Source organism: Globicephala melas, chromosome 3 (genome assembly GCF_963455315.2).
Source record: "Globicephala melas chromosome 3, mGloMel1.2, whole genome shotgun sequence".
In the NCBI taxonomy this organism is placed as follows: Eukaryota; Metazoa; Chordata; class Mammalia; order Artiodactyla; family Delphinidae; genus Globicephala; species Globicephala melas.
This window is the reverse complement of record NC_083316.1, coordinates 117526848-117545507: the sequence shown is the minus strand read 5'-3', so window position 1 is coordinate 117545507 and position 18660 is coordinate 117526848. Positions and strand designations below refer to the sequence as shown.

Genomic DNA, 18660 nt, shown 5'->3' with positions numbered 1-18660 from the left:
ATTTTTTTTTTTTTTTTTTTTTTTGCGGTACGCGGGCCTCTCACTGTTGTGGCCTCTCCCATTGTGGAGCACAGGCTCCACATGCACAGGCTCAGCGGCCATGGCTCACGGGCCCAGCCGCTCCGCGGCATGTGGGATCTTCCCAGACCGGGGCACGAACCCGTGTCCCCTGCATCGGCAGGCGGACTCTCAACTACTGCACCATCAGGGAAGCCCAATAGCCTAATTTTTGATGGAAGCCTGTAATAGAAGGGTAAACAGTATATCAAAACAACAAAACTTATTATTCTTTCAGGGCATGTGAAAACATTTTCCCTTGGGCTTTGATTTGAAGTGATGTGAGATCAAAGAAATACAAGTCAAGTCTCAGGGCCAGCCAGAGGTGCAGCATATTATAATGAAGATCCTCCCCATTTTAAGGGACCCCACAGGGCTACATCCACAATATAAACACAGTGTAAACACCAAAAAAATCTAAACCTGCTCCCTCCCCTCAACTCCAGGGAATTATATAGAAGGCTCCCTGGTGTTAAGTAGAGCAGAAGAAAGAGAAGAGAAAACATGCGGGGGAAATTGTAGCTACCGAGTGGGCCTCATGTGTGTTTGTATTTTGAATCTGCATAGGTTGACTTGCAAGAAACCTTAAGCTATAACTTGGTTTGTGATGGTCCCCTATTTATAGTGTTTCTATTCTGGCTAAAACAAATGAAAACCACTTTTGAAAGATGGAACATGCAACCAAGGCTTTGAGGACACCCTACAAATAAATTTTCAGGTGCAGTCAACCATATAATTCACACGAACAAACAGACAACATAAATGAGAAGAATAAGAAACAATACAGCGAAATAGACCCATACAAACTTCAGATGTGGGAACTATCAGCGTTAAAAACCATTTATACTTACCATATATAAGTAAATAAGTGACATACTTGAAGCTGCACAGAACAGATTGAAAGGGTACACTGAGCTTCAGGGAAGATAATACAGAAGTATCAAACTTAAGACATAACCTGATAAAGATAATGAATTTCAAGGGTAGAAAGCAAGTCATCTACAGATGAAGAAAATAGCCTCAGACTTCTGCTCATCAACATTTAATACCAGAACATAATGGAAATGTCTTCAGGGTTCTGAGGGAAAGATATTATGGCTCAATAATGTTATACCTAGCCGAGATGTTCAAGTACAAAGATAATAATGCAGCAAACAGGAAAGAATATATAAAACATTGCATTAGCATTCATGAGTGCTTATTTTGAAAAAAACTACTTAAGGATAAAATTCAGTCAATTTATAGATGAACTGAGAAACTGATGAAAGGGTTAATGTAATATTTGGTATCAACAAATCTCTGAAGAAAGTTGACTGAAGAATTTTATACCCAGCTAAATAACACTTCTCAAGCATGTGATAATCAAGAAATACAGCACCTATAAACTCTTCTCTAAAGGATTACACCTGATGAAATCCAGTAAACCAAGAGATGATGCACTATAAATAATTCAGGTTTGGGGAAGCTGGGATAAAATAACTGAGAGTAAGGATGGCATTATCATTTCCAGTTTGAGCATACCAGTTTATATCAATTCCCCCCTGAAACTTCATTTAAACAATAGAGAGCAAAGGTTTAACATAAATGAACCTATGAAGACAAAAAAATAGAAGAGTAAACAGCAGGGGAGAAAAGTCACTAAAATTTTTGGAAGATGCAAAGTATACAGACAATTGGTTATGGACAGATTTTACTTTTTCCTGTTGTCAAATGAGAGTAGAAAGTAGGGGTGCAGGTGGGTAGGATTAATAAGAAAATCAAATCCAACCAAAGTAATGATTCATATTGAGGGTCCAAGGAGAGGCTGAAAACAACAGTGGCTGAAAATCTGTACAAGGACTACATGTATCTGAGAATTCCTTCCCCAGTCACTGAAGCAAGGTGCCCTCCCTTTTCTCTTAGTGGCAGGAAATGGGAGGTACACTATTTGTAGATGTTATATAGACAAGGCTGGACTGAGGGACACTAGCACAACTGAGGGTAGGGCTGAGACCTTATTGAGAAGAGTATTAAAGAAATTCTACATACTGATTAAGACCCCATTTCCAACCAATGAGCTCTCAGAGCGCTGAGTGCCTTCTTTATAATACCTTCCACCACTACTCCCATTCTTACTGAATTCTTCTCTGGAAAACAACATAGGCCCAAGAGAAGAGATTTACAGATATTAACTTTTGGTCCCCAAGCAAAATGTTTTTTCCTATTTAATTATTCTAAGGTGAGATCCACCACTCAACTAGTCCCACCCAAACATGCAGTGCCTAATCAGCTTTTTATTGTCTCATGGAAAAAGAACAAAAACAAAAAACAGACAGCCAAGCAGCATAATACATAAAAAGGAAAGTCTCTAACATGAGAGTGGAGAACAAAGACAGAGAGGATAAAAGTAATACTAAAGAAAAATGAAATGCTAGGATTAGAAGAAAAATTTTAAAAACCTTAAAATTAATTAAAATTAATATCTTCAGAAGTATAAGAAAAGACCAAGCCTCTGTGATACAATAAAAGGCTGCCATTGATTGATAAAGACCTAAGTGTAAGGGCTAAAACTATAAAACCCTTAGAAGAAAACATAGGTGTAAATCTTCATGACTTTGGATTAGGCAATGATGTTTTAGATATGACACCAAAAGCATAATAAGCAACCAAAGGAAAAAATAAATAAATTGGGTTTCATTAAAATAAAAAAATCTTTTGTGCTTCAAAGGATACTATCAATAAATTTAAAAGACAAACCACAGAATAGGAGAAAATATTTGTAAATCATATGTCTAATAAGGGTCTAGTATCCAGAATAAAGAACTACTCCAACTCAACAATAAAAAGACCAAAATCCTATTTTTAAATGTGCAAAGCATTTGAGTGGATATTTCTCCAAAGAAGATATTCAGATGGTCAATAAGCAAATGAAAAGATGCTCAACATCATTTGCCATCTGGGAAATGCAAACCAAACCACAATGAGATACTACTTCACACCATCTAGGATAGCTATAATCAAAAAGAAAATAACAAGTGTTGGTGAGGAGAAACTGGAACCCTCCTACACTGTCAATGGGAATGTTAAATGGTACAGTTACTTTAGAAAACAGTTTGACATTTCTTAAGAAGTTAAACAGAGTAACTGTATTTATGACCTAGCAATTCTAATTCTGGGTATATGCCCAAGAGGATCAAAAACATACATCCACATAAAAACTTGTACATGAATGTCCACAGCAGCATTATTCATAATAGTGAAAAAGTGGAAACAAACCCAAACGTCCATCAGCTGATAAAATATGGTACATCAATACCACATTAATATTATTTGGCCATAAAAAGGAATGAAGTATTGATATGTGCCACGACACGGATGAACCTTGGAAACATGCTAAGTGAATGAAGACAGACCCAAAAGGCTACATGTTGTATGATTCCATTTATATAAAATGTCCAGAACAGACAAATCCATAGAGACATAAAGTTGATAAGTGGTTGCTGAAGGCTAGAGGGAGGAGAGAAGGGAAAGTAACCATTAATGGGAACCAGGTTTCTTTCCAGGGTGATGAAAATGTTCTGGAATTAGACAGCAGTAATGATTGTACAACTGTTTGAATATGCTAAAAACCACTGAACAGCTTTAAAATGTGACTGTTAGGGTATGTAAATCACATCTCAATTTAAAAATTAAAAGCTAAAAAGCTATAGAAAGAACCTTCAGAGAACAAGAGAGCTTTTTGAGAGGAAAACTATACTAGCAAAAGCTTAAAACTCAATCAGAAGTGTTAAAAAGTAGGTTGAGAAAATCTATTAGAATCCAGGGAAATAAAGACAAAAATAGTAAATAGAGAAATGTTAAGAAAAATTAAATATCAACCAAGGAGGTCACTATACAACTAACAAGAGTTACAGAATAAGAAAACAAAGAACACTGAATAGAGGAAATCATTTTTTAAATTACACACACACACACACACACACACAAATCCCAAATCCTGTCTTAGTCTAAAGAACACATTACACAAGATTGACAAATCTCATTGGGTATTTATCACAATAAACGACAAAATTCTTACACTATGACACATAATTAAGAAATTCTACAACAATGGAGATAATATATGACCTAATTTCATCTTGAGCGAGGTTTCTCAGCTACAACACTATTGGCATTTGGGGCCATATACTTCTTTGTGGGCAGGGGGCTGTCCAGTGCATTGTAGAATGTTTAGCAGCATCCCTGGCCTCTACCCACCAGATGCCACTAGCACCATCTCCTCCACTTGTGACAATCAAAAACGTTTCCACACATTACCAGATGTTGCTGGGTGGCAAATTTGCGCCCAGTTGAGAACCAGGGATCTAGGAAAAAAATAGGTCTCAGAAAAAATGGGTAATCAGAATGTTGAATATCTCAACATTGGAGATTAGAAGACAATGAAGCAATGCCTTCAAAATACTAGTAGCAAATAATTCCTCACCTATAATTCCACATCCAACAAAATCAACAAATCAACATTTGATTTTATAGCATCCAAAATTTTCAGATGTTCAAGTTCTGAATAAATTTGTCACCAAATATTTTTCAGGAATTTAGGGGGGTAAACCAATAAAGAGGAAGACATAATAAATGCAGAAAATGAAATCAAACACATGAGAGAGAGAAAAGAAATTTCCAGGATGAAGGGTATAGCAAACCCCAAACTGCCAGCTGTGGAGTAGGTCTAGAGAGAAAATAGTGTACAATTGAGCAGGAGTCTGGGTGGCTCCACAGTAGCTCCAAGAAAAAATAATGGAACTGAGAGGTTTTCTTTATGGGCTTAATAATACAATGAGGAGCTTTAGACTTTAAAAAGTATGGGGATAACTTTAAAATATGTACATAGAAAAATTTACACCTATGTTTTCTTCTAAGGGTTTTAAAGTAAAGTGGAAAATGAGGCAATTATTAACTTAAGAGTAAAGAAATAGAAACAAAATCTTAGAGCAATATGAGGTTTGGGTCTAAGTGATATTTACATAGTCATAATTATTTAAACACTATTTAAACAGAATAATGATACAGGTATGAGAGAGGATGGGGTAGAAGAAATGTGCAAGTTTGTGTGTGTGCCCTTTGGAAGTAAATGGATAATATCTAAAACTTAAATTTGAGAAAAAGCATTTTGTAAACATATTATTTAGAAATATGGAGGCAAGTATAATGGGGGAAAAAAACAAAAGGTTCAAAAGTTGTTACCTCTGGACAGACTTGAATAAGCTTGAAAAAAGTAGCGTTATTTGATGACTTAAATATTTGAAACATAAAATGTCTAAACAATTATGAAGATTATCCTTTTAAAACACATTGTAAGTGTTATAAACATTGTTAAGGTAACTACATATAACAAAAGTATAAAGTAAGGTGAGGAGAGGAGGAAGTGTAAGAATGTTTATTTGCTCGTCTTTCAGCAGGCAGTTGATTATTGCTAATATCTTAATATGCACCATACTCCTGTTTGTTAACCTTATAGGGAATATTTACTTAAGCTTAACCAAGTTCTGTAGTTTCATATTATTTTTATTATATTTCAGTAAAATCTGATGGTTTTAATTATAAAGAAGCAGTTTCTTACAGATTCGTTTTATAAAATTATTTCCATCCAGCTAGTAACTTATAAGCAACATAGAAATATTTTAGAATGATGATGACATTGATAATTATTCATGAGTGGGAGAATCATGGTGTTAATTCACTTTCTCTTTTGGTCTTATTGAATATGTTTGAATCATGTGACTACATATTATTTTAAAAGAATGAAAATCATTATTTGCATACTAAAAACCATTTATTATGAAAAAGAAATCATAACTCCACCAACATTTTTTCTATTTAACTGGGATTAAGTCCTTTTAAATTATGGCAGACGGTCTAAATAATATCAATTTTGTAAAAGAGAATACTCAGAAAACATCCAGATAAAATATTAGTTCATTTGAGGAAAGACAATAGTGTTTTCAAAACAACACTACAGAAATCCAGCGATATTCGAGGTCACAAAATTTTTTGCATAGGTGAAAATTATTTTTAAACCTAAAAGCCATCATTTACAATAGCCTGACATGCTATGATAATCGTAAAACATAATTCTCTTAGTCATAACGAGATATCAACGAACAAGCTCAAATATCAGGAATCTGAAAACATTTGTGACTTCCGAAAATCTGACCACCAAAAAACTGAGACCATTTCACCATTTAATGTCTCATCTCACATGCAAAATGTGAAGGGCTTAAAAAAAAAAAAAGACAGCAACAATAAAAAACACCTAGAGATTCTGAATGTAAAATACTTCAAACTATAAATATGACAAAACTTACGAATGAGTGAATATGTAAGCTCTATGTGAATGAAAGGGTTGGAAATTAATACATTAGTGAATATGATCATTTATCACGCCTTGTCAAGTGAGATTCTTAATTGAACCCCAAATGGTTTCTAAAGTTCGAGTTTTCCTCGGTGTCCGTACCAACCCCTTCACCCATGATGTTGGGGACAAGAGGTTTCAGACACTTGAACTCCCTGGTCCCGGAGCCTCCCGTCAGACACACCTCGTACTGGTAGCTCTGGGACAGGGTCCCCGTGCCGCTGACGCCCAGTAGGTGGTCCGGAAAGGGGCCCTCGGGCACCGAGCAGCGACTCACCGAGGCCGCCCCGCCCCTCCTGCACAGCCACACCGCGACGAACACCAGCACCGAGAAGAGGAAGAGCGACGACACCGACGCCAAGGCCACCACCAGGTAGACGGTGAGAGGGGCGGCCGGGGCCGCGTCCACCGCTTCCGCTTCCGGGGCCGGCAGGTAGGGCTGCGAGAAGCCGTCCACCAGCAGCACGTGCAGCGTGACGCTGGCCGAGAGCGGCGGCTCGCCGTTGTCCTTGACCAGCACCAGCAGCCTGTGCTTGGCCGCGTCGCGCTCGCTCAGCAGCCGGGCCGTGCGCACCTCGCCGTTGTGCGCCCACACGCCGAACAGCCCGGGCTCCGTGGCCTTGAGCAGCTGGTACGACAGCCAGGCGTTCTGGCCCGAGTCGCCGTCCACCGCCACCACCTTGGTCACCAGGTAACCCGCCTCGGCCGCCCTCGGCACCAGCTCGGTGCAGGGCGCCGAGGCGTTCTGCAGCGGGTACAGCACGAAGGGCGCGTTGTCGTTGTCGTCCGCCACGAGCACGCGCACCAGCGCCTGGCTGCTGAGCGCGGGCGAGCCGCGGTCGGCGGCGCCCACGCGGAACTCGAACGCCCGCAGGGCCTCGTAGTCCAGGGACCTCAGGGCGAACAGGTGGCCGTTGTCCGGGTTGATGGACACCAGGGAGGCCAGGGGCACGTGCGCGTCGAGGGGCGGCAGCAGCGAGTAGGTGACCTGGGCGTTGGCGCCCGCGTCTCTGTCTGTGGCGCGGACGCTGCCGATGTGCAGGGCGGGGCTGTTGTTCTCGCGGACGGACAGGGTGTAGGAGGTCTGGGTGAAGGCGGGGGCGTTGTCGTTGACGTCGGACACCAGCACGGTTATGTTGTGCTCGGTTTTCAGCCTGGGGGTTCCCATATCTGTGACGGTGATGGTGATGTTGTATTCGGCTCTGCTCTCTCTGTCCAGCGCTCCTTCTGTTACCAAGGTGTAGAAATTTTCTACAGAAATTTTCAGAAGGAATGGGAGATGGTCTTGGATGTAACACATCATTTTGCCATTGTCCCCGGCGTCTGGATCTGAAATTCCGAAAATAGCGACCACAGTGTCAGGGGTGTTTTCTGGGATATCATTCATGAGTAATGACATGGTCAATTCAGGGGCGTTGTCGTTTACATCCGTCACTTCTATGGCTACAGTGCATTTTCCTGAAAGACCCCCACCGTCTGAGGCCTCAATTTCCATACGGTAAGATCGAATTTCCTCAAAATCCAACATTTTTTTTAATCGAATATCCCCCGTTACTGTGTTGATTTCAAAGGCCTGAATGACTTGATTTGATGATTGGAAAAATGAGTAGGAGAGCTCTCCGTGGGTCCCAGCATCCAAATCTCTGGCAGAGACAGTGATGACAAGGGAGCCTATAGGGCTGTTCTCTGGGACCTGCACCTCGTAGAGCTGCTGAGCAAATTCAGGGGCGTTGTCATTTATGTCCAGGACCATGATGAGAACCTGGGAAGTCCCAGTCTTTGGCGGTGACCCACCATCCAGCGCCGTGAGGGTTAACCTGAGCTCTGGCTGCTCCTCACGGTCCAGCTCTTTGGCCAGCACCAGCTCCGGGTATTTCCTGCCGTCGCTGCGATTTCGAGTGAAAAGGTGGAAATGGAAGTTGGTGCTAATTGTGTAGTTCTGAACTGTGTTACTGCCCACATCTAAATCTTGAGCTATTTTCAAAGGAAATGCGGTTCCTGTATGGCTACTTTCTGAGATTTTCAGTAGGATTTCATTTTCCAGGAACTCAGGGGCATGGTCATTTACGTCTTGGAGCTGTAATTCACCTTGAATGAACTGCACCGGGTTTTTCAGTAACACCTGGAAATGCAGTATACATGGATCCATGTCACCGCACAACTCTTCCCGGTCCAGTTTTTCTTTTAGGAGCAAATTCCCACTCTTGTGCTCGACCTGCAAATGCTGTTTATTCCCTTTGGAAAGAATCCGGGCGCCCCGCGAGGCCAGCTCTCCTAAGCCCAACCCCAGATCTTTTGCTAGGTTGGCCACAAATGAGCCGCTGTGTCTCTCTTCTAGAACGGAATACTTAATGACCGCACCACCCACCTCCCACAATAGTAATAGAATAATAATGGCAGTCACTTGCCTTTTTTGCGTCGCTTTGGGTAGCGGCGTCTCCATGGTTCCTCCGGGTCTAAAAGATGCAGTATTTAATCACAAAATAATTGTTTTGCAGCCAACTCTGCTATCTTGGTTCAGTAATCTTGAGTTAGCTCTTAACGTTGACAGGGGGATAGCTGCCTCTCTGAAATCTTCTTTACCCATCAGTGTGAATGTTTCCTTTGTGAGCTGCCAGAAACGGATCGGTTTTTATGGAGTCTGGGAGCATGCAGCGACAGTTTTTCACTCTCTTAACCTGCAGCGCCACCACGCGTTCTGCTTCACAACTTCAGGTAGTCTTTATTTCAAAGAGTAACGTAATAATAGCTAAACTGCATTGAACACCTTTTGGGTCATAGAGTGTTATAAACTCCTTTCCCCCTCACCTGTGATGCAGTTTTGTTCAAGTATCTAACAACAGTTGTGAGAGCAAAGTAATACCTATTTATCTATATATTCATCTTCTCTATAAAGGTACAAGTTCAGTAGACAAAACTGGGCTCAAGATAATTTTATTTATTTATTTAATAAGTATTTCTCTGTGCAGGAATTTTTCTAGCTTCTCAGGATAAAGCGGTAAATTAAACACAAAAATTCTTGCTCTCAGGAGCTTACATTCTATTACAAAAATACGAATTTGTTCTATCGTGTTAGAAGAAGTTATAAAATTTTAAATCCAGTTTCTACTCCCAGTCAAATTGCAGTGTGCCTGTAACTTCTGAAAAATGTGATTTCTTTTCAGTCTCTGTATACATAACCTTGGGGAATTTTTTTTCCTTCATAAACTCATTGTGTGCATAGCTCACTAAAGTTGAGAAGAAATGCCCATTTGTTTTATTGGAAATCAGTAAGTTCTGAATTCAGGCAATGTCTTTCTGCAAACATGAAGAAGGCAATAAAGCCAATGAAGTCAAACATATACTTTCTAGGGAAGGGTTTTGACCTGTCAGCATTGGACAGGGCCCATGCCAGTGTACACCCTCTGGAACTGTGCAGATGGGGTTACTGAAAAAATCCACTGCAACAAGTAAAGCCATGTGGTTGGAGTAAGAAGCAGTTCCCCCAAAGAAGAATGAAGGAGGAGAGGGGAAATATCTGGTAATACAAAACAGTAAGGGTTCCCTACACTCACTGAATTGATCAGTAATCATCCCTGACAAAAGAGCCATGATAGTTCATTTATTTGGACACAGAACACAGCTAAATATAATTTAGTTAAGCCCAGTTCCATTTTAATTAAGGATAAAAAGAAAATATTCACTCAATTGTCACTGCCAGACTTTGATGGGACCTTGTAAAGAGGGATATTTCATAAAATACTACAAATATAACCAACAAAAATAAAATCAAATATGGGTTAAACTGTGAAAGTAAATGATTTTGTGGTTAATAAAGATAAATGGTGCATACACAGGGCTGGAAGGGAAAATCTGACATAAGCTAGTAACCTGCTGCTCATAACTTACTTAGGGCTTGGCAGGTATCACACATATAGAAGGAGGAGGAGTTTGAAAAGTATAATTTGGATTTTACCAAAAATACCTCTGAACTTGCAAACTGTTAGACAAAGACAAGGAGATAAAATGTACTCTCAAGCACTTTATATTCTGTAATAGAGATTAGGGTGAACAAGGATGTTTTCTGTTTAGAAGGAAAGTTAAAACAGTGATATTTAATAATTTCACTTATTGGCAAGGATACTATATTGTAAAGAGAATATTAGTATTACTAATTCCTTGAAAGTTATTTTTTTAAATTCACTATTGGTATGTTAATAACATTTAGCAAATATTTATTAAGCATTTATAATTGGCTTGGTGTTGTTTTAAAAGGGCCAGCATATTCTTATATGAAGCTCACAAACTAATTTAATGTGTTGATAATTTTGTTAAGTCTATATTCATAGAAAATATGTATTGGCTATTGTGGTATACTGAAATACACATAAATATGAATGGCTATTTTAGCATTTAGTCATCTTTAGCGTTTATCTTTAGTTTTCCACACTTTAGTTACCCTAAACTTATACTGGGAATACAAAACAGTAAGTGTTCCCTACACTTATTGAATTGATTGGTAATCATCCCTGACAAAAGAGCCATGATAGTTCACTTATTTGGACACAGAACACAGCTAAATATAATTTAGTTAAGCCCAGTTCCATTTTAAATAATATCAAATACATTCAATAATATCACATTAAAATTTTAAATATTTGATTAAATAATATTAAATACATTAAAACTTTTTCCCTACATAGCAGTAGTGATGACAATTGTCACCACTACTTAGAAATACAATCTTAAGGACTTTGGAATATAATTTTTGTAAAAAGGATAGATTATTCAATTAAAAATTGTTTAAATAATGCAAATAAAAATTTACTTTTGTTCAAATTTTCAGATATACTTGAGTGAGAGTAATTTTTAAAAACTACTAACGATAATATAGGGAAAATACTGTGCATACCCAGTACCTGATTTTTTAAAATTTCACCCTAAGGAACAGTAATAAAATAATCAGGAAAACGGACCGTCAGTATTATGCATTAGTAACATGTGGGTTTAACTTAAAAGAGATTTCTAACTTATTAAGTAGGGTTTAATAGAATAATCCGATACTTAACTGAACAGGAAACTATTCCGAACGGTGGGGTTTTCCTCCATTTCCCTCCTAGTGCCCTGGGGAGGGAAGTTAGGGTGAATAGGTTTCAGAAACTTGAACTCGCTGGTCCCAGGGCCTCCCGTCAGACACACCTCGTACTGGTAGCTCTGGGACAGGGTCCCCGTGCCGCTGACGTCCACCAGGTGGCCCGGAAAGTGGCCCTCGGGCACCGAGCAGCGACCCACCGAGGCCGCCCCGCCCCTCCTGCACAGCCGCACTGCGACGAACACCAGCACCGAAAAGAGGAAGAGCGACGACACCGACGCCAAGGCCACCACCAGGTAGACGGTGAGCGGGGCGGCCGGGGCCGCGTCCGCCGCTTCCGCTTCAGGGGCCGGCAGGTAGGGCTGCGAGAAGCCGTCCACCAGCAGCACGTGCAGCGTGACGCTGGCCGAGAGCGGCGGCTCGCCGTTGTCCTTGACCAGCACCAGCAGCCTGTGCTTGGCCGCGTCGCGCTCGCTCAGCAGCCGGGCCGTGCGCACCTCGCCGTTGTGCGCCCACACGCCGAACAGCCCGGGCTCCGTGGCCTTGAGCAGCTGGTACGACAGCCAGGCGTTCTGGCCCGAGTCGCCGTCCACCGCCACCACCTTGGTCACCAGGTAGCCCGCCTCGGCCGCCCTGGGCACCAGCTCGGTGCAGGGCGCCGAGGCGTTCTGCAGCGGGTACAGCACGAAGGGCGCGTTGTCGTTGTCGTCCGCTACGAGCACGCGCACCAGCGCCTGGCTGCTGAGCGCGGGCGAACCGCGGTCGGCGGCGCTCACGCGGAACTCGAAGGCACGCAGGGCCTCGTAGTCCAGGGACCTCAGGGCGAACAGGTGGCCGTTGTCCGGGTTGATGGACACCAGGGAGGCCAGGGGCACGTGCGCGTCGAGGGGCGGCAGCAGCGAATAGGTGACCTGGGCGTTGGCGCCCGCGTCTCTGTCTGTGGCGCGGACGCTGCCGATGTGCAGGGCGGGGCTGTTGTTCTCGCGGACGGACAGGGTGTAGGAGGTCTGGGTGAAGGCGGGGGCGTTGTCGTTGACGTCGGACACCAGCACGGTTATGTTGTGCTCGGTTTTCAGCCTGGGGGTTCCCATGTCAGTGACGGTGATGGTGATGTTGTACTCGGCTCTGCTCTCTCTGTCCAGCGCTCCTTCTGTTACCAAGGTGTAGAAATTTTCAACGGATGTTCTTAGAAGAAAGGGGAGATTGTCATCTATAGTACAAGTAACCTGTTGGTTATGTCCAGAATCTGCATCCGATACGCTGAAAACTGCCACTATGATCTCAGGCAGGTTTTCAGGGATGGGGTTGGTAAGTGACGACATAGTCAGTTCGGGAGCATTGTCATTCACGTCCAGGACCTTGATGACTAAACTGCATTTTCCTGATAGTCCCCCACCATCTGTGGCCTCAACATCCACCTGATATGATTGAAATTCCTCAAAATCCAATGTCTTTCTCAGTCGAATTTCTCCCGTATTTGCGTTTATTTCGAAGGGTTGGTTAACATCATCGACTTGAAATAGGGCATAAGATACCTGCCCAAAGGATCCTGCGTCTAAATCTCTCGCTGAGACGGTGAGAACCAGAGAGCCCACGGAGCTATTTTCAGGGACTTGGACCTCATAGAATTCCTGAGCAAACTCGGGGGCGTTGTCATTGCTGTCCAAGACCACGATCTGAATTTTTGTGGTCCCAGACCGGGGCGGAGACCCGCCATCCAGCGCTGTGAGGATTAGCCTGAGCTCGGGCTGCTCCTCACGGTCCAACGCCTTGTCCAGTACCAGCTCTGGGGACTTCCTGCCGTCCTTGCGGTTCCGAGTGAGAACGTGGAAGTGAGGATTGGAGCTGATTTTGTAGCTCTGAAGGCTGTTGCTACCAGCGTCTAAATCCTGTGCCATTTTCAAAGGAAATACCTTTCCTGGCATAGTAATTTCTGATATTTTTAGTAGCATTTCTCTAGCGGGGAACTCTGGGGCGTGGTCATTTATATCTCTAATTAGCAAGGCAGCCTGAAAAAACTGCAAGGGATTTTCCAGTAACACTTGGAAGGGTAGCACACAGGGCTCAGTAGAGCCGCAAAGCTCCTCCCGGTCCAGTTTTTCATTTAGCAGCAAATCATAGGTCTCTGGATCAAATTGCAAATACTGCCTATTCCCTTTAAAAACAACTCGGGCGGCCCGGGCAGCGAGCTCTCCCATTGTGAGTCCCAGGTCCTTTGTCAGGTTGGCCACAAATGTGCCACTTTCTGTCTCCTCCAGTATAGAGTACTGAATCGATTCTGAACCTGCCTCCCACAAAAGAATCAATATAATAAAGATCACCACTTGCCTTTTCTTATGATGTACTTTTGTTTGCACCATCTCCATTGTTATGTCTGGTTCCAGAGGAAAAATCCTTTTCCGATCCCAATCACCACGTCCGCCGTTGACCCTCCAAAATGTCTGCTATAAAATTTCAAATTCGTTCTTATAATTTTCTGGTGGCGTCCACTCCCCGAACACTTCTATCTTAGCTTTAGCTGTGTGTTCTGTATTTTTTTCTTGGGTTTCTCCGTGAAATGGAGTCCACTGAATGCAGAGCTTTTATCCACTCTCTTAGCCTGCACTGCCACCATGCGTTCAAATTAATAACTTCGTGGGGTGCTGCAGGTCAACACCACATCCAAAATCTGAGCATTAAAAGGTTTTTTTAAAAGTCAGTGTTTCTCAAACTGTAGTGTGTGAAACACATGCATAAAGACTTACCTGGGAGTCTCGGGGTGTTTTTTCAAAGTCAATTCCTGAGCTCCCCTCTAGAACTTGAATCAAATTCTCTGGCAGTACTAACAGAAATTTGCACTTCAGTCTTACTTCTTAAGTGATTCTGATGCGAACTAACACATTTAAGAATCATTCCCTCAGGTAATGTAAACTTCCTATAACCAACTTTTATTCATTGGCAGTGCAGTTTATCTCTGAGGAGCAGTGTAATTTCTGAATCCAAGTATACTATTTAATTGTCCCATCAACAAACTATACAAAATGTAAAAGTTGGTTAGCAAGACCAATCTTAAAATACACAATCATTCTCTAAATTATATGGCTAATAATATGATATGAACAACATACTTACTTTGTTTTGTGGGCACACCTGCACAGTACAGGGAACAATTAGGCTATTAGGAAAATTGAGGCCAAGAAATACTTATGATAGAAGTATCTAATCAAATTAAAGTATTTAAAAGAGGGACTAGGAGCAATCAGGTATCTGTCATAAGTAAGCATTTTAGGATTCCCTTCATTTTTGTATGGGTAGAAATGGTCATGATTTTATTAGTGGTCTTCATTTTATTGTAACTTTTGGGTTAAATTTCCCTGCTATATTAAGTAATTAATCAAGGTCCAAATATATTGCCCTGTTGTAAGAGCATATGCAATGCAGAAAACAAACATTCAAGAATCACCTCTACCAGTCTCTCACAACAAGGATGACACTAGGTCCTATAAATATAGACCAAATAAGGTAGTGTGAAAGGTGAATTATATTTGAGTGGATACCTTGGAATTCAATGATGGTTCATCATGGCTATATTCATTCACAGCTCACCAATTTCTGCTCAGATAAATTGGAAAATGTATCTCTAAACTTCCTGAGAATACATTAAATAGGTCAGTGCATATCTGAGTACACAAAATACACCAAACATAATTCATTTAAGAATGATTTCATATTTATTGAGAGGTGAAATCAATCGAGTTCAAGCAAAATTCACTTCAGGTAAAGAGTGAATATGGAGGATTAAAAATGATATTTTTCAAAATACTTCAACTCTAGCTAAAATAAATAAAGGTAAATAAATCTAAACTCTGAACAGATGAAGTCATTTTGTAGTTGAAAAGCACCTCTATCTACCCAGAAGGATAAAATTAAGATCATTTTGTTTCACTTGATAAATGTTACTGAGAACAGACTTCCTTGAGGATCTGAATAACAAAATACACTGATGAAGTAAAACCAACAATCATAAACATCTTAGATGGGTTTAGTTTCTTCTCTGAAACAAAATTATTTCTAGCTAAATCCTAAATGCTTCCTCCTTTCAGTGGGCAGTCTGAGTTCTGATTCCAACTTAATGGCATCGCTGGCATCCATAGTGTCCTTTATTCACTCTCTTTGCCTGCAGGCATCCTCAAATACAGCTTATTAAAATATTTTTTCATTTTAAAGCAAATCTTAATTATTAGTACAGTATGTGTAAAAAATCAAGTTAGATCATTGAAGTGTCTGTGAGAGCATTACCTGTTATGATAGAGAGAAAGAAGATAGTATCTTTTTGTTATCTTCTTTGGTTTCCTCTTTTTTTTTAATTTATTTATTTTTGGCTGCGTTGGATCTTCGTTGCTGCACGCGGGCTTTCTCTAGTTGTGGCAAGCGGGGGCTACTCTTCATTGCCGTGCGTGAGCTTCTCATTGCGGTGGCTTCTCTTGTTGCAGAGCACGGGCTCTAGGCGCGGGGGCTTCAGTAGTTGTGGCTCGTGGGCTCTAGAGCGCAGGTTCAATAATTGTGGTGCACAGGCTTAGTTGCTCTGAGGCATGTGGGATCTTCCTGGACCGGGGCTCGAACCCATGTGCCCTGCATTGGCAGGTGGATTCTTAACCACTGCGCCACCAGGGAAGCCCCTCTTTTTTAAAAAAAAAATTTTTTTTTTTTGGCTACATTGGGTCTTTGTTGCTGTGCACGGGCTTTCTCTAGTTGTTGCGAGCAGGAGCTACTCTTCATTGCGGTGCACCAGCTTCTCATTGCAGTGGCTTCTCTTGTTGCAGAGCACGGGCTCTCAGGCCTGCGGGCTTCAGTAGTTGTGGCACGAGGGCTCAGTAGTTGTGGCTCACGGGCTCTAGAGTGAAAGCTCAGTATCTGTGGCGCACAGGCTTAGTTGCTCTGTGGCATGTGGGATCTTCCCAGGCCAGGGCTCGAATCCATGTCCCCTGCATTGGCAGGCGGATTCTTAACCACTGCACCACCAGGGAAGCCCCAAGAAGATAGTATCTTAATGTAACCCCAAAAGATATCAGTTGGGTATGTGAAGAAACTGCCTTTTTGGAAAGTGGATTACATTAGATTCCAACAGGAAAATGCTTCTCAGTTGCTTTGATTTGATCGGCTAGAGTTGAATTGACTTTGCTTTTACAAACGTCTCACAAGGAATAATTCATTTCAAGTCTTTATTATGGAAAAAGTTCAACATATACAAAGTAAACAGCATAAACTTGCATGTACACATCACCCAGCTTCACAACATTCTGTCTTGTTTCATCTGTACTTTTTCCTCCACTTTATGCCTCCCACTCAGTGTTTTTTTTTTGTATAGTTATTTTCTTTTTTTCTTTTTTTAACATCTTTATTGGAGTATAATTGCTTTACAATGGTGTGTTAGTTTCTGCTTTATAACAAAGTGGATCACCTATACATATACATATATCCCCATATCTCTTCCCTCTTGCATCTCCCTCCCTCCCACCCTCCCTATCCCACCCTTTAGGTGGTCACAAAGCACCGAGCTGATCTCCCTGTGCTATGCGGCTGCTTCCCACTAGCTATCTGTTTTACGTTTGGTAGTGTATATATGTCCATGCCACTCTCTCACTTTGTCCCAGCTTACCCTTCCCCCTCCCCGTATCCTCAAGTCCATTCTCTAGTAGGTCTGTGTCTTTATTCCCATCTTGCCTCTAGGTTCTTCATGACCATTTTTTTTTGTTTTTTAGATTCCATATATATGTGTTAGCATACGGTATTTGTTTTTCTCTTTCTGACTTACTTCACTCTGTATGACAGACTCTAGGTCCATTCACCTCACTACAAATCTCAATTTCGTTTCTTTTTATGGCTGAGTAATATTCCATTGTATATATGTGCCATATCTTCTTTATCCATTCATCTGTTGATGGACACTTAGGTTGCTTCCATGTCCTGGCTATTGTAAATAGAGCTGCAATGAACATTGTGGTACATGACTCTTTTTGAATTATGGTTTTCTCAGGGTCTATGCCCAGTAGTGGGATTGCTGGGTCGTAGGGTAGTTATATTTTTAGTTTTTTAAGGAACCTCCATACTGTTCTCCATACTGGCTGTACCAATTCACATTCCCACCAGCAGTGCAAGAATGTTCCCTTTTCTCTACCCCCTCTCCAGCATTTATTGTTTGTAGATTTTTTGATGATGGCCATTCTGACCGGTGTGAGATGATATCTCATTGTAGTTTTGATTTGCATTTCTCTAATGATTAATGATGTTGAGCATTCTTTCATGTGTTTGTTGGCAATCTGCATATCTTCTTTGGAGAAATGTCTGTTTAGGTCTTCTGCCCAATTTCGGATTAGGCTTTTTGTTTTTTTCATATTGAGCTGCATGAGCTGCTTGTAAATTTTGGAGATTAATCCTTTGTCAGTTGCTTCATTTGCAAATATTTTCTCCCATTCTGAGGGTTGTCTTTTCATCTTGTTTATGGTTTTCTTTGCTGTGCAAAAGCTTTTAACTTTCATTAGGTCCCATTTGTTTATTTTTGTTTTTATTTCCATTTCTCTAGGAGGTGGGTCAAAAGCATGTTATAGAGTGTTCTGCCTATGTTTTCCTCTAAGAGTGTTTTTTTTTTTTTTTTTTTTTTGTGGTACGCGGGCCTCTCACTGTTGTGGCCTCTCCCGTTGCGGGACGCGCAGGCTCAGCGGCCATGGCTCACGGGCCTAGTCTTTCCGCGGCATGTGGGATCTTCCCGGACCGAGGCACGAACCCGTGTCCCCTGCATCGGCAGGCGGACTCTCAACCACTGCGCCACCAGGGAAGCCCCCTCTAAGAGTTTTATAGTGTCTGGCCTTACATTTAGGTCTTCAATCTATTTTGAGTTTATTTTTGTGTATGGTGTTAGGGAGTGTTCTAATTTCATTCTTTTACATGTACCTGTCCAGTTTCCCCAGCACCACTTATTGAAGAGGCTGTCTTTTCTCCACTGTATATTCTTGCCTCCTTTATCAAAGATAAGGTGACCATATGTGCATGGGTTTATCTCTGGGTTTTCTATCCTGTTCCATTGATCTATATGTCTGTTTTTGTGCCAGTACTGTATAGTTCTTTTCTTAAGATAATGTTTACACAAATTGAAATGCACCAATCT

General features: G+C 41.5%; 1 protein-coding gene across 8 annotated transcripts in view; it reads right to left on the bottom strand.

Moving 5' to 3' along the window:
* Window positions 1-3999: 3999 nt before the first annotated feature.
* Window positions 4000-18660, bottom strand: part of LOC115850793 (protocadherin beta-6-like) — a 36975-nt gene continuing 22314 nt past the window's right edge. Inside the window, exons 1-4 of one of the 8 annotated variants that reach the window (XM_060296328.1) lie at window positions 11624-14073; window positions 11494-11548; window positions 8854-8901; window positions 8123-8331 (exon numbers count right to left, since the gene is read on the bottom strand). In XM_060296328.1, coding sequence (XP_060152311.1) covers window positions 8258-8331; window positions 8854-8901; window positions 11494-11548; window positions 11624-13882 — 2436 coding nt within the window. In that variant the 5' untranslated portion in view covers window positions 13883-14073 and the 3' untranslated portion in view covers window positions 8123-8257. Of the gene's footprint in view, window positions 14074-18660 lie in introns of those variants that run through there. The other 7 variants (XM_060296326.1, XM_060296330.1, XM_060296327.1 and 4 more) reach the window with 7 other exon arrangements.